Source organism: Cricetulus griseus (genome assembly GCF_003668045.3).
Source record: "Cricetulus griseus strain 17A/GY chromosome 1 unlocalized genomic scaffold, alternate assembly CriGri-PICRH-1.0 chr1_0, whole genome shotgun sequence".
Lineage (NCBI taxonomy): Eukaryota > Metazoa > Chordata > Mammalia > Rodentia > Cricetidae > Cricetulus > Cricetulus griseus.
The window spans coordinates 16338220-16354206 of record NW_023276806.1 but is presented as its reverse complement, the minus strand read 5'-3'; the positions used below and the strand labels follow the sequence as shown (position 1 = coordinate 16354206).

The following is a 15987-nucleotide window of genomic DNA, read 5'->3' as shown; positions in this document are numbered from 1 at the left end:
TTACAAATTTCAATCTATTTTAAACTTTAATTTGTGCATTTGTGGTAATTTATGACTGCAAAACACCTTTTTTCTTAGAATGATGTAAAGGCACAATTCATTTGGATGCATAGGGTACCATTCTAAAGGATCTGGTTTCCTTACAAAGTGCTTGAGCAGTCACATACATATACAGTAAAAGCAAAGTCTATTTACACTCTTAAAATCCAAAATCTGCCTAATATATATATATATATATATATATTTTATAAACTACAGAAAAATTAGTGCTTTTCTCAGCATAATTATGTGACTATGCCTTGACAACTAAATTTTTTAGTGATTGACTTCAATTAAAAAATTTCTGTACACTGTGTATATAACGCTATGTCAGTTTTTAATGCAAAAAGCCCATTTGAAACGTTGCTTTCTATGCATATTTCAGAACCAACAAAGGTATGCAGACTGTACCTCAAAAGTAGTTAGTGTTTTATTTTAATATTGTGTTAACACTGTTCAAATTAAAGCTAGACAATTAGGCTATTTTTTTCCTATTGTTCTTTCCCAAGGCAATTAATTGGCATTTTAAAGCAACCTAAAACAACATATTGTGCCTCTTTTTATAAAATTTTCTTCCAAAGGATCTTGGGAGAAAAATTATAATGAATTTGAAAGGTAATATAAAATATCTCTGAACAATTTTAATTGTTCTCATGGTACAATAAAAACATGCCAATGTATCTCAGCAAGGCTGTTTTAAGCTCAACTCTTCATGTATCATTGTGCTTTTAGGGTTCTTATTAGACTCAAATTTGGACAGTTTTAAGAGATGAGCTGACTGTGACTGCGTGGTTAATTCAAGTGTGGTTAGTTACCAACTTGTTATTCCTGAGGTATAATGGCCCTAACATGCTAAGCACAGGATCATCAATGATACTAAATTGAGGAAAATGAAGTGATAAGCTAGGAGGAAAAAAGTAAAAACAAACAAAAACCTAAAAAATTCCAGCCAAGTGAAGTCATGATTTGTAAAAAGGCATATCGTAAGAAAGATAAAAAGCCACAAACGGATCCTCTGAAGATTGTAGAGTATTTGATCAAATTATTTGTGAGACTTTTGAGGTACAGTTTTAGTGTTATAATAACTTTTTATAAAATATAGACTGTTTTATCAAAAATATTTATACATTCTGTTACAATATATTGCTTTTGCCCTCAATAACTGCCAATATAAAATCTGGATCCAGTGGCCTAAAATATACAAATGCACTTAATGTAAATGCTGGAGTCTGAGGTGTCTGCTTGGCCACTGTACAAAAGTGATGAAGTGGTGAAATTAAATAATATGCCTACAACACAGAATACATTACAACTTGTACATATACATGTTCACAGCATGTATACCATGATAATCTCTATGGTTTAACAAAAAGTTCCCTTCTACAGCAGACACAGGAACAAGATGACTGGGTTGATAAAAGTATAGAATGCATATCAATGAAGGGTCAGCCAGGCTCCCTGACTTCGGTATCTTGGTTCCGGCTCATCACAGTCCTCACTGTTGCTACTGTTTGCAGCACTGTTCCCTAAGGAAAAGCTTGTTTGGCAGGTAGCTCTGCTGGGTAGCTGTGGGGCTCTGCTGCAAGGTTGGGGAAGTTAAGGCCATAAAGAGTGTTCTGACAAATATAGAAAACTTATAAAACTAGACATTAATACATTCTCGTCTTTTTCTTTAAATCAAGCCACCAAAGGTGCACAAACTGCCACATTTTTCATATTATACTTATTTCTTAAAAATTAAATTGCCTTAAACAGAATCACACTTTATGTGAACAGTAATAGCTTCTGAAGCCCTATTTTTTTTTTTTTTTTTTGTAAAACACAGTTAAGTGATTAATCTTCCTTCCACTTAAGGCAGGCCTAGGGCACAGATGGGGACTATTAAAGAGTGGTTCTTCTTTTTTAAAAATAGAGTATTGATGTAAAAGTATTTATTTGCAATGGATTTCCACGGCCAATGTTCACTCAGCCTAAACTCCATGAAACAGCTTCCAGTGTTGAGATTTATGTTAAAAACATTGAGAAGGTATTTAACAGTACTTTAGCCACATCTTCACGTTCTTTAAAAACCTCGGAAGCTCCTAGTGGCACAGAAGGCAAATGAAGGGCGCTGTTTTCAAGAGGTCTTCTTGTCAGTCAGTTTGCTTGGTTTCACAGTGTCCAGTAACTTAACACCAATCAGCAATGTAGTCAAAATCTCGGAACATTTCCTGCTCCTCTTCTGAAAGTATCCTTGGTTCTCGAGGTGGAGTCAGAATAGGTGCTTCTGAGGTAAATTCATCATCAAAATTACTAACATCTTCCCGTCCTCTGATGGTTGGTACAAATGGTGGTTTCACTTTTTTGTCCATCAGAGCACTCCAGTCAGTTAGCTGGGTCACAAAAATATAAAACAACCGGTTCAGTTTCCTGTTTCAATCACTCAAGTTTCATAGAAACTCCGCACTTCTGCACTTACCCGGAAAAATGGGTGCTTCTTGACATCTTCTGCGTCTTTCTCACCAGCTCCCAGTCGCCGCTCAGGGTTTCTTCTCAACAGCTAGCACCAAAGCAAGGAAGTTAGGATGAAAGCAATCAATAAAATGTGTTTCATTGACAGTGACTCTCTCAACTTGAGACTTAGGGTTTTTTTGTTGTTGTTGTTTGTTTAGATTTGTCTAAAGCATGCAACATCTATGAATTACAAACTTCTAAATTTCAACTGGGAAATTTTCTTCTACATACAAATTTAAGCTTAAATTCTTTGTTGCTGTTGTTTTCAAGAAGAATTGTTAATCCTAATTTCTTACCCTTCTCATTATGGAAATGGCTTCTGTAGATAAGAACCTTGGATACCTTACTTCGTCATTTACAATACTGTCAAAAACCTCTTCTTCATCATCACCAGGGAAGGGAGACTAGAAGAAATATATTCTAGTAAGATAAAAGTCCCAAGATAGTAAAAAAAAAAAACCCATATATTCAAGAGTATAACCAAAATTAAGGCAATGAAAATGAAATGAAACAAAAACAGGACCTGGAGATATAGCTTCGTTAGAGTGTCTGCCTAACATGCATGAAGCCAGCCCTGGGTTCCATTTCCAGCACCACCCAAAACCAGGAAGAAGTTCAAGACTAGCCCCCACTACACAGTGAATGTAAGAAGCTTGTGCTGTGTCTGGGCTACATGAGACCATCTGTCAAAAAATCAAAAAACGACAACAACAACAAAAAAACAAACACTGTATGGGGTTCTGATTGTGAGCTGGGCATGCTGGCTTATACCTATCATTCAAGCAGTTGGGAGATAGAAGTATGAGGACCACAGGTGATTCCAGGTCACCATGGGCTGCAAAGTGAGACCTTACTTCCAAACCTCCTCACAAAAACTGGACAGGATGTTCCAATGAGACAAAAAGAAAACAAGAAACAAAAAAGCCAAAGCAAGCAAGCAAGCAAACAAACCAACCCAAATGAATAGTTTAGCCAAACCACACTTTCAACAGTAAAAAAAAAAAAAAAAAGAAAAACATTATCATTGAAGCCTCAATAATGCTATAAAATTAGAATACAGACCAATAGGTTTTAAGTTTAATTCCTTTCCTAATTACCTTCCTGTGGAGGCACTAAAGATAAATGGAATTGAAAGGCAACTGTAATGGAAAAGCAATGCCTTCTGGGTGTGTTTAAAACTCAACCACTTAGAAACCCTTTTCAAAACTAGGAAGCAGGAACTTCCTCTCTTGTCTGAACAGAAGGCGGCAAAATCAACAGCCTATGAATGCTGCACGACACATAAACTAATTTCTGCATGTCATTTCTAGCAGTATTTTTTGGGGGCTGGGGGTGAGGGTTGAAACAGGGTCTCATTGTGTAGATCTGGCTGTCCTGGAACTCACTATGTAGACCAGGCTGGCCTCAAATTCAAAGATCTGCCTACTCTACTTCCTGAGTGCTGGAATTAAAGGCATGCACCACTATTCCTGGCAGAAAGTAAATAAGTTTGAATCAGAATTAGATCTTAGTCTTACTTCAGTGTTACATTTAAAAATATGGCAACAGAAACATTCTTTTCAAAACTAGAGTGGGGACAAAGTTTAAGTGTGCCACAGCCTCCAGCAACAATATTCATTACCTTAGAAAGACCATTGTATATACTGAGGCTAAAACAATTTTATTCCATTCCAAATACCTAAAACTGCGTTTCCAAACAGAGGTGGAAGATTCAATCTGGACCACATGTTTCAGGAAAATGAATGAGGTCAGATGGATCTGATATCTGATCCTAAAGCATAAAGTCTGAAAATGACAAGAAGGAAGGATCGCAACCCTACCTCACAAGCGCTGTAGAACATGTTATTAACCACTTTGTGTCTACTCACGCATCTGAAAACAGCAATAATACCAGTTTGGAGTTTATTAAATGTTGATGAAAAATAAAAAGAGGTACTCTTTATAAAGCTCATAGCTCTTCTAATGAACCATGTCTTCCCTCTTTTTCCCATAGAATCTACTCCAATTTGACACACTGAAAGGACTGTCATACACTGGACAGGTTTGTTCATTATGGTTAAGTGTCAGGAAACAACACAGACTAAAACTTCAGAACCATCTAGCAGATAGGAAGGCATGCATTCATTCATCCAGCCACTAAATGATTCATAACCTGGATGAATGCAATGGGAAACTACATGGGTTGTGAGGTCTCACAATAGGGTGCTGGGAATTAAACTGAGGTCTGCTGCAACATTAATATTAATATGCACTCTTAACTGCTGAGCCATCTCTCCAACACTGCGGTTAATTTTGACGGTCACATTTATTTCCAATAAACGTATAGTTGGCTTTTCTTTATAGTTGGCAGATTTTTTTCCCTTTTTGTATTTTAATTCAAGAACAAGATGTTTTTGCCATGTAGCCCATATTGGTCTCAGATTCACGATCTCCCTGCCTCTGCTCCCACATGCTAGGATAACAGGTGTGTACCAATACACCTGACACATATTCCCAATGAGACACCAGTTACTTTAAAATCACAAAACATAAACAAAAATATAACACATAAACAAAAATGCCGTCTGAAGATATTCATAATACAGTCCATCCACTGTATAACTATCTAAACTAGGCTAGTAAAGATATTGTAGAAACCCAGCTGATCATTAGCATAGAACTGAACTCCTCCTACAGGAGACATCTGTAGGTGTCTTTATAAAAATGATGTGCTTTATCCTTCCAATCATCCTCCCGCTCTTCATCTACCCATTTCCTGCTGCTTACCTCTCCAACCAGCATTTCATATATAAGTACGCCAAGGCCCCACCAATCTACAGCCCTTGTGTATGATGTTTCTGTCAATACTTCTGGGGCAAGAAATTCAGGAGTACCACAAAATGTGCTTGTCCTATCTCCATACCCCATTCCTGGAGATGATAAATTCATGCATTTATTAGCAAAGAAAAAAATTGACATGAAAATTAGAAAGTGTGCTTAGAAAGAAAATTGACAGTGCTGTGCTGTACATGGTATCTAACTCAAACACACCAAGACTTTACAAATCTGTTTCACCCATCACACTACTGATTCAATAAACATCCACTAATACTAAGATATCCAAGAACTGTATTTATATACTATGGAAACAAAGTTAAGTAATAAAACTGCTAGTGTACAGAGGTGGAAGCACATATTAGTTATAATGTAAAATATAAAGAGAAGAATATCTTATTTAAAATATTGCTTACTGTATCTCATATTCACCTCTAATTATTTCTTTAAGAGTGAATTATATTCACTTTATAGATGAGAATATGGACTCAATGAATTTAAAGCATGTTCTTCAAAGACACACTATTTCCTCATGTGACCTTTCATTTGAATTGCCTCAGCTTACTGCTTTATTTAGTCCTAAATATATAGAAAATCTTGAGATATTTATATACATGACTTTTCCAATTGAAAACATTAGTGGTTCTAAGAAGCTGGCAAGGTCACTAGGTGCATGTATTTCACTTGGCACAGTCCCTATTGACATGCTAAGTACCACCTTAAACTATGGTAGAGTCGATGGCAGAACATAAACCACACAGAGAAGCAGAGTCTCACACTACAGTTCCTGGAAACACCAACTATTTGTATCCACTGAACAAAGTCTTGATGTGGTTACTGGGTTATATGAACAATCCAAATGCTTTAATGGAATAAATAAAAACTAAAAAAACGGTTTTTTTTTGAAAACTACCAAAAGTACAAAGGTACAATAATCTATTAGAACATGAATTTGAAAAGTTCAATTACCTTCTTTGCAAAGACCAAAGTCAGCAATTTTCACAAAGCCTTCTGTATCTAGCAACAAATTATCCAGCTTCAAATCTCTGTTCAAGGTGGAAACATGAAAATAAATCAGTAAGCCACATAGTACAAAACACAATTTTTATTTTCAAGAGGAGCCCAATGTTGTCTTCTGGGAACTTTTTCTTCTAAGTTATAGCATAGGATGCTTTCATTTTTCTTCTTTTTGTGTAAGTAATACTGTTTCTAAGTAATTTTTTTCTTGATGTGCATATATATATATAATATATGATGTGCATATATATATATGAGAATGCATTTACAAAATAAAAATTTGATCTCTTTATAAACATTTATTTTAAAATACAGAATCAGTTTAAATACCTTTTATTCAAGTTTAAATTTTTATTTAGAGTAATTGAGTCACAATTTGAAGTTTGTTTATATGCACTATGAAAGAATTTAAGCTAACAGTATAAAGTATATGATTTAACTTTTAAGAGTATAATTTAAAATAATGAGAACGCTAGTCAATTACAGATTAAGATAGTTTAAAATACTTTCTTAAGGGACTGTAGAGATGGCTCAGAGTTTAAGAGCACTGGCTCCTTTTCTAGAGGTTCTGAGTTCAATTCCCAGCAATCACACGGTGGCTTACAATCGTATATAATGAGATCTGGTGCCCTCTTCTGGTGTGTAGGCATGAATGCCAGCAGAACACTGTATACATAATAAATAAATAAATCTTAAAAATAAAATACTTTATTAAGTAAACAGAACCATGAGGAAATCTTTACCTTAAAAACATTGCTAGAAGTTTGAATGAACCACTGTTTATAGATTCCTTATTCTGACTGGCTGCCCCATAATGAGCTTGCTCTCTAGTACCATGTAATGTAGTAGTGTGAAGTAAGAGTAGCACTACTCAGTGTGGCCAGGACCAATGCTGACCACAAGCTGTTCTGCAGTTTGAGAAGGAGCCAATGCCAGACTATGAATGGGCTATGCCAGCAATACATGTTAGTTCAGGTGATGCCAGCACTTTCTTATTTATTTATATTATTTATTTATTTTTGGGCTGGAGATCAAACCCAGGGTGTCACACATCATAACCTCTCTACCATTATGCTCAGTCCATGTTAGCCACAACATCAAATGAAGAAACAGCATGGAAGTTTACATTCTTGCATAAGCTGTTTTTCTCTCTCCTGGGTCAATTGGTCAATATAGAAGTTTTCTGTAGTAAATGATTACATGTAATCACGAGATGAACGCTACTGGTCAACTGTGTCACCACAGGCCAGCTCACATATTTACTAGTTAGGAAATGAGCAGAGGGCCAAGAATCAAGAAGTCCATCACATAACTCTCATGCAGGTAGCCTATGGTTCCAAGCTGGGGTAGGACTCACTTATGACATGTAGGAGAAAACAAAAAAGCTGGTTAAATACAAAATAGCCTCGTTAATGATTCTGAATTCCAATTCACTTGGAAGTAAACTAGTAGGAACAAATGTACTTACCTATAAACAATTTTGTGCTCATGTAAATATTGTAACCCAAGAACTACACATGCTGCATAAAATCTGTTGGAAAAATTAAATCAAATGTTTAATAAGCTTCACTATTCTTGAACCCTTTTATAGTTGAATGCATAACTTTATAGTTAGTGAAGTTCTCAAACATTTATTTATTTCTACCACATACAATGCACTGTGCTATTAGAGATGAATTTAAAAATTGAGAGTATGGGTATAGCAATGAACAGCATTCATTTGGACTGGTTGTCACTGAGGATCAGTCACTGAGAGGACTTTCAGTTTGGTTCTGTAGGAGGAATTACAATGTACCATAAGGTTGGAGTGTCAAGAGTGGCAAAGCAGTTCTGTCAGCAAATACAGGCCATTCCCTTAAAGGGGAAAGAGAATAGAGACATGGAAGCTGTCTGTCTGACAACTAGTAAGGAATTGGTTGTGTGTTGTGGGATATTTGTACACTGTGTAAAGATGTATTTGCTGTGATTGGTGTAATAAAAGCTGAAGAGCCAATAGCTTAGCAGAAGGTATAGGTGGAATTTCCAGTGAGAGAGAAGGGGAAATGAACCCAGGTGATGCAGGGAGACACGAAGAGGCAGCAGGAGATACAAGATGGAAGAAAGGTAACACCTCATGATAGGATGTAGAAAAATATAAATGGGTTAATTTAAGTTATAAGAGTTAGTTAGGAACAAGCCTAAGCTATAGGTTGAGCTTTCATAATAAGAAGTCTCTGTCAATATCTGGGAGCTGGGTGGCAGGACAGAAAAGACTCATTACCTTTGGTGCCAGTGAGCAGCATATAAATCTACATAGGGCCTGAGAAAGTTTAAAAGAAAATTTCAAGTAGGCTCAGTGCTTGAAGCATACACAGGTGCAGCTCTTTTAAGAGGTAGAAGTGCCTACCTGAGCTGGGGCAGATAGACTGGCTCCAGGCCCAGCTGCAGGCATCAGGCTTCACTCTCACAGACCTGAAGTGGGCAGAGTCATCTGCCAGCCCACGTGCTAAATGGAGCCAGGAAACAGGGCCTAGCCTCTGCTTAACAGTTTAAGGCTTTGCTCACGAGATCAGAAGGCTACAGTACAGGTGAGCAGTACAGTGGTCCTGACCAAGAAACCATTTAAATGGATACAGAAAATAAATAGGTATAGACAGTCATAGAAAAAAATAGTGTAAAAATAAAGTCTTAAAAAATTCAAAGTAGGGCTGGACAGATGGCTCAGAGGTTAAGAGCACCGACTGCTCTTCCAGAGGTCCTGAGTTCAATTCCCAGCAACCACATGGTGGCTCTCAACCATCCCTTATGAGATCTGGTGCCCTCTTCTGGTGTGCAGATATACATGGAGGAGAATGTTGTATACGTAATAAATAAATAAATCTTTAAAAAAAATTCAAAGTAATATTAAAAAAGGACAGGAAATACACAGGTATCTGAATCCTGTATGGTGCTTTTGCTTTAAAAACAAAAACAAAAACAAAAACAAAAACCAGCTGCTGAGAGACATTGGATTATGAAAACTACTAAATTAAACCAACCTATATATTTTAAAAATGTCTTCATTTCAGAATAAAAGTTGAAAAATACGTTGCATTGGAAGGTTATGCCTTTGTTTCCATAGAAATAAAGACTTATGATTTTCTTCAAATTAATATAGATAAGATTTGATTATGGGAGTCCTCCTGAGGACTTATCTACAGACATGAGGGAAAAAGAGAAAACAGACCATAAGACAGGTGATGTATAAGCTGATCCCTCTCCATGGAAACAGCACTGAGACCGGATGAGACATGATTAAATCTTGTTGGCTACAGAGTCCTCATGACTTGTTACTACATGCCACCCTTTCATAGGGCATGGAGAGAGATTTATATTACAGTTTAGTGACAGTCTAAATGGACTTAAAAAGTTGGCAGGTGCCTTTTACCTGCTCAACCATAAAATGAAACGCTGCACATTCCAGACTTACGCGAATACAGACACTTTTTAAGCTCTACACTTTTCCATCACATAAAAACTAAACAAAAATAACACAACTAGCTCTTCCAGAACATAACCATTATCTCAATAATCTCAGGGCACCCTAAAGATGCGGTCACCCCCAGACAATAGAAAACAATTTACAAAGCATGGCATTCAGATTCCCAAGAGATGGGGTGGGTGGCTTTGACCATTCAGTGGGTTTTTGTTTTCTGAAGGGAAAGGGGTGTAATATAATATAGAAATGATGGGATAATAGGGTGATTGTTGAGTCTGCTTTTGAACAATCACTCATCTCAACTATTTTACATTGCTATGAATTTTTGTATCAATACAAATTTAAGGTTATTTTTGTTATTTTATATGTGTTTCTACGCTTATTTAAGGTATTATACCTATGCAGCTCATTTAAAAATATAATGCAATGTTCTAATCCTTGAAAGCTATTTAATATAAAAAAATATATAGGCTAGTAGTTACTTATCTATAACAAAACTTATAGTCATGCTAAGATCAATAGATGGTCTTCAAAGACCTACAGAAAACAGCATTTAAAATGTTCTAATGACATAAGGCTTTTCATGACAGTGAGATCCATCTGTTCCTGGCAGCACCAATTTACTTCAAAAAAGAATGATGGGCATCAAAGAACTCCATAAGGAGCTTGCGTTCAACATGGCAAAGCTAACCATTTAGGCAAACTGGATGAGCAGGACACAAAATAAAGCGACTGCTGAACTTTGCCAAGACATGGTAGGACAGTACTTCAAAATTCCTGCTTCACAGAAAAGTAATACTGTCAAGTATTCTAGGCCTATAGGCCAAAGATGGATGCCCCAATGTTGCAGAGGAACCTTGGGAGACTGTACAGAGAGCTGTCTCCATCATTTCTATGGTTATGGAAGTTGTTTGCTCTAAACTTGTGTTCTAAACACAAGTTTAGAGCAAACTTCTGTTTAGATAGCTTTAGGATGTTAATACAAGTTATGATAGAAAATGGTTTCGGTATAAAACTTTAAAATTCATCAAGATAAAAGATAATAGAGTATTTTCTCCAAATATGCCAAATATAAACCCACTGACTGGACATTGTGAATACAATTCTTATATAATTGTTCTTATAGTATATAACTTTACTGTGTTAGAGTTAAAATATTTCCATTTTATTTAGACAAAAAGGGGGAAATATTGTGGGATATTTGTACACAGTGTGAAGTGTATTTGCTGTGATTAGTGTAATAAAAAGCTGAATGGCCAATCACTAGGCAGAAGGTATAGGCAAGATTTCCAGGGAGAAAGTCTAGGCGAGCAAGAGATGCTGGGAGACATGGAGAGGAAACAGGAGGTACAAGATGGAAAAGAGGTAACAACTCACGATAGAACACAGATTAAAATAAATGGGTTAATTTAAATTATAAGAGCTAGTTAGCCACAAGCATAAGCTATAGGCCGAGATTTCACAATTAGTAAGTCTCAGTGTCATTATTTGGGAGCTGGCAGGCAGGACAGAAAAATACTTGTTACAGTTGTAGACAAAGCACAGGATAGAAGTCTATGGAGAGCATAGCAGATTATCAAGCTGAAAAGACCTGAATAGGATCATGAATGTCATACAACAGATAATCTTATGATGATGGCAGATCAGGTCATTTTAATGAGGGAGAATATTTATATTAGGACATTGTAAGTATTGGAACAGAAGTATGTAGTGAAGAGAGAAAACAAAAAATGCTTTTACAATAGAACAGAATAAAGATATGAGAACTTCCAGTAAACTGCTAGCAAAGAAATAATAGCTATCCAAGATGAGGGAATAGTAAAGAATAGAAATGAATAGGTAACAATTAAAAAAATAAAATATTGTTGAGAAAATGTTTGACTTTAGACATATGGACTTAGGATTGTTTGTAGGGCAAGAAACAGAGCCCTACATGGACACATGGCCCTGGACTCACAGTAAGTTTGCTGAGTAAGGGTGAGAATAAATAAATGAATGAATTTACGAATTCAAATCTAGGAAAAATAGGCTCTTGATGATACAAAAACATATTTTATAGAATATGCATTATTAACTACTCTTTTTACCAAAGTATAACATTCTACTCAGCAATCACTCCAACTCAAGTCTGCCATCCACAAAGATAATATAATTATATTCTTTTAAGCAAGGTGAATGCATTAATACTCTATATATCTATTACACTTAGCTTTAAAGTTTACTCATTTTTATGAAAATGGGACTGTAATTTAGAAGAATTTAAAAATGCAACTACTTACAAGTATATATTTAATTGTATATTAAATCTTATGTAACAGGTTAAAGCATTTGTGTGCAGTTTGTTAAACTCTATATGCTAATTAAGATAGTTGTGTCAAGCTTTTATTTTTTTTAGATTTTATTTATTTATTATGTATACAACATTCTGCTTCCATATAGATCTGCACACCAGAAGAGGGACCAGAACTCATATTGGATGGATGTGAGCCACTATGTGGTTGCTGGGAATTGAACTCAGGACCTCTGGAAGAGCAGTCTGTGCTCTTAACCTCTGAGCCATCTCTCCAGCCCTTGTCAAGCATTTTTAAAAAGCAAACATTGTAGTAGTAAAACAATATTGCAACAATTAAAAAGGATCCTTCTTTTCTGGTTTTTAAGCAAATTACACTGATTATACTCAATTTACAAAACAAATAGAAAACACTAAGTTTGGCATAGTCAAGTATTTTGTTAGTTGCTTCCCTTCAAGTCTCTATTTTACAGAAGCAGAAAATGAAGCTCAGAGGAAATCCTTTGTTTAGAGCCACATAACTGGAAAACAGCACAGCTATGAACACTAAACTGTTTTGATTACACAGTCTCAGGTAGTACAGATTCACAATGCCTTATGTACCAGGCTCTCTTCCAGGTATCACATTCAACAGAATAGATACAGGACCCACTCCTCTGTTAATAAGGGGAGTATGTTTAACAATTTTTATACATCTTCAAAAATCAAAACAAAAATAATTCCCATGCACAGTAAATATCTGCTTAATATATTTTTATATTTTTGTTTTGTTTTAATCAAGGTACTACCCATGTAGTTTGGGCTGACCTAAATTCAGTATCCTCCTGGGACCATCTCTCCTGAAGGAGGGAGGGTCTAACTTTGCACCATAACCTTAAAAATTTTAAAACACCTACAGGGATCCTACTCCACCTTCTGTCTTCTATGGGCACTGCAGGCATGTAGTGCACAGACATACATGCAAACACTCACAAACAAAATAAAAATACCTGGAAAACTAACTATAATCGTCTTTCTACTACTCAGCCTGGTTTTAAAATATGTTACTATGCATCAGAATTAACTCCTGTTTTCCTATGTGAAAACTGAAAACTGTGACACTATCACTGTATACACATACCTCTAACAGTTACACAGAAAATCAAAGGTGTGAAAGAGAAATTACCAGAAAATAGAGTTAAGATGATGCAAAAGTAAAATCTATAAAAGTACTATTGGATTTGTTAATTGTATGGATGTTATAGGTGAGGAAAAAAGAGGACGAAGAATGACATTCTGCAGTCTAGCCTGAATAACACAGAAGATAATATTGCTATTTAATAAGATGAGGAAGACTGGAAGAGTAACAGGCCTGGGAAACAAGAAAAAAAAAAAAAAAAGAAAAAAAAAAGCAGGAAAACTTAGCATTCTGAGATGCTAAGTGGGATTTTTATGAACCTTACAAATGGAAAAGCTGGTCCTGTTCTGGGTACTATTAAAATCTGGACCACTAGGGAAGAGACTGGGCTAACGATGAAAGCTTGATGAGTCTTGTATATAGGATACAGCTACTAGGAGTACTTTCCTAGGCTTCCACTATATAAAAGTTGCAAAATTAGAACAATCAATAAACTGTATATGGCCTGTAATCTAAAATGCTTACTACTCTTGATTTTCATGTAGTTGAATAAGCTAAACTTAATATACAATCAAATTGAGCTACAAAAATGGTTTAACTTGAAGTTTCTTTTCCATCTCTTTTCTTGGAGGCAAAAAGAATACAGGTTGAACACCCCTAATCCTCAAATCTGAAATATGAAAGGGTCTAACACAATATTCAGTTTTAGAGTTCGGTGTATTGGTACACACCTACAACCCTAAAGCTTGGGAAGATGACAGAAGATGGTTATGACTTTTGAGGCCAGCATAGAATACATACCAAATTTAAGTTTTGCTTGGATAACATGGGAAGACCTTATCTTGGGTGGTGGGGGGAGAACTTGAAGAATTTTGTGATTTCAATATCTGAAGAAACAAAAACCTAAAACACTTCTAGCTTCAAGCATTTTGTACAATAGATAATCAACCTATACCATTTTTAACATTCTTTGAGAAATATGATAAACACAATCTTACCCTTTAAAACACAAATACAAATATTTTAAAAAATATGAAATACCAACACTTCAATACCTTTGAGTATAATTTGCTTTTAAAATTAAGATTCTAGAATGCCATTCTTCAGGGGGAAAGCTAATAGCTAAAATAAAAATAATCTAAATATAACCTAAGTTGACTCTAAATTACCAAGAATGAAATAATGGTAATTCATGAAATTCTCACCAGACAACAGAGTACAAAAACACAAAAAGAATTCAGCAAAAAATAAGAAACTCTACTATTTCTTCCAGGGTCTATGTTTATTGGGGAAGAACCCAGGATGTAAAGGTCACAGCTCCTTTGAGTCCAGAAAGCCCTGAGTCATGGAGAGTGAGGCGGATGTCTAGAGGCATACTATACTCACACAGCTCTAGGTTCAGAGAAGACGTCGGTGTGAATGTGCATCATCAGGTCCCCACCTGCCGCATACTCCATCACAAAGCACACATGCTCTTTTGTTTGGAAACACGCAAAAAGGTTCACCAGAAAGGGGTGCCTGACGCTATTCACAGTCTCAAAAATTCTTTTTTCACACATCAGGCTGTTAAGAGAAAAAATTATCAAGACTTAAAACAAAATTTCAAACTTTTATGAATTTAAAAATCATAAAAATATATTTTGCAGTATTATGAGAAATGTTCAACCTGATATATAATGGTAACTGAAAATATATTAATGAGTAGCAGAACATATAGATTATATTGTTTACATGATAATATCAGCCTGGAATAAATAGAGCTAGTAGTTATAGTTAATTTACATAGAGACCCAATAAGTAGTTTGTGACCATGGTAATTCCAAGGAGAGCATATATAATTTATTAGCTTGAGTATTCAAATTTTTATCATATAAAATAAGAAGCTGAGAGATACAGATAGGCTGATAAAAATTTAATCTAGAAGACTGACTAGAAAGCAAAAACAATTCAATACGTTTCAAAAGGGAATTCTTTGAAAACAACATGAACTTCTGTGATATCATGCAAATGTCTGTAGCAGTCCATATAAGAGTAGGACAAGTTCTTGAAAGGAATGTGGCAAACTCCCTGAATGTGGAACATTATGTTCCCTCAACAGCCAAATCAAAATAATTCTTCTTTCTCTCAAAAATACTTAGTAAAGTAAAACTCAAAGTGAAAGAAAATTGTGTAAAGTATTATTGATATCAAGTTTTAATTCTTGACAATTGATGTCAAGTATTAATGTTATTATTAGAATAAAAATTATTTTTCAAGCTTTGTTTAATGCTTTTATTTCTTTCCTTTTCCTTAAATTTATTTGATATGCATTGGTATGAAGGTGTCAGATCCCCTGGAACTGGAGACACAGAAAGTTGTGAGAGGCTACGTGGGTGCCTCTTCCTCTCGAAGAGCTGCCATTGCTCTTAACTGCTAAGTCATCTCTTCAGCTCCTAATGTCTTTATTTTTAAATTAGGAAGGTCAGGTCAGTGAGCCGTGTGAGTGGGTAATTAGCTATTTGAGTTCAATGTCTAGTACATAATGCTGGAAGGGAAGATAACACCACGAACTTGTTCTTTGACCTCCATGGGCACACCACACAGGATTATGATCATCATTATGCTAAAGGATTTTTGTTGTTCCAAGCAACACTGTGGCACTGCAAATGTCAAGGTAAACCACTGATGTTAGAGAGAGGTAATATCCTTTTGGATCTTTTTAAAAATGAAAAAGTTGCAGGCATGGTGGTACATGTCATTAGTCACAGCACTCGGGACTCA

At 35.5% G+C, this 15987-nt stretch overlaps 1 protein-coding gene across 2 annotated transcripts in view; it reads right to left on the bottom strand.

The window, feature by feature from the left end:
- The window catches only part of Pkn2 (protein kinase N2), a 109999-nt gene continuing 94012 nt past the window's right edge, over window positions 1–15987 (bottom strand). For both annotated transcript variants that reach the window (XM_027395881.2, XM_027395882.2), the window contains 7 exons: window positions 14614–14790; window positions 7832–7894; window positions 6316–6392; window positions 5299–5441; window positions 2829–2936; window positions 2498–2578; window positions 1–2411 (listed from right to left, as the gene is read on the bottom strand). In XM_027395881.2, the coding sequence (XP_027251682.1) occupies window positions 2208–2411; window positions 2498–2578; window positions 2829–2936; window positions 5299–5441; window positions 6316–6392; window positions 7832–7894; window positions 14614–14790 (853 nt within the window). In that variant the 3' untranslated portion in view covers window positions 1–2207. The remainder of the gene's footprint in view (window positions 2412–2497; window positions 2579–2828; window positions 2937–5298; window positions 5442–6315; window positions 6393–7831; window positions 7895–14613; window positions 14791–15987) is intronic.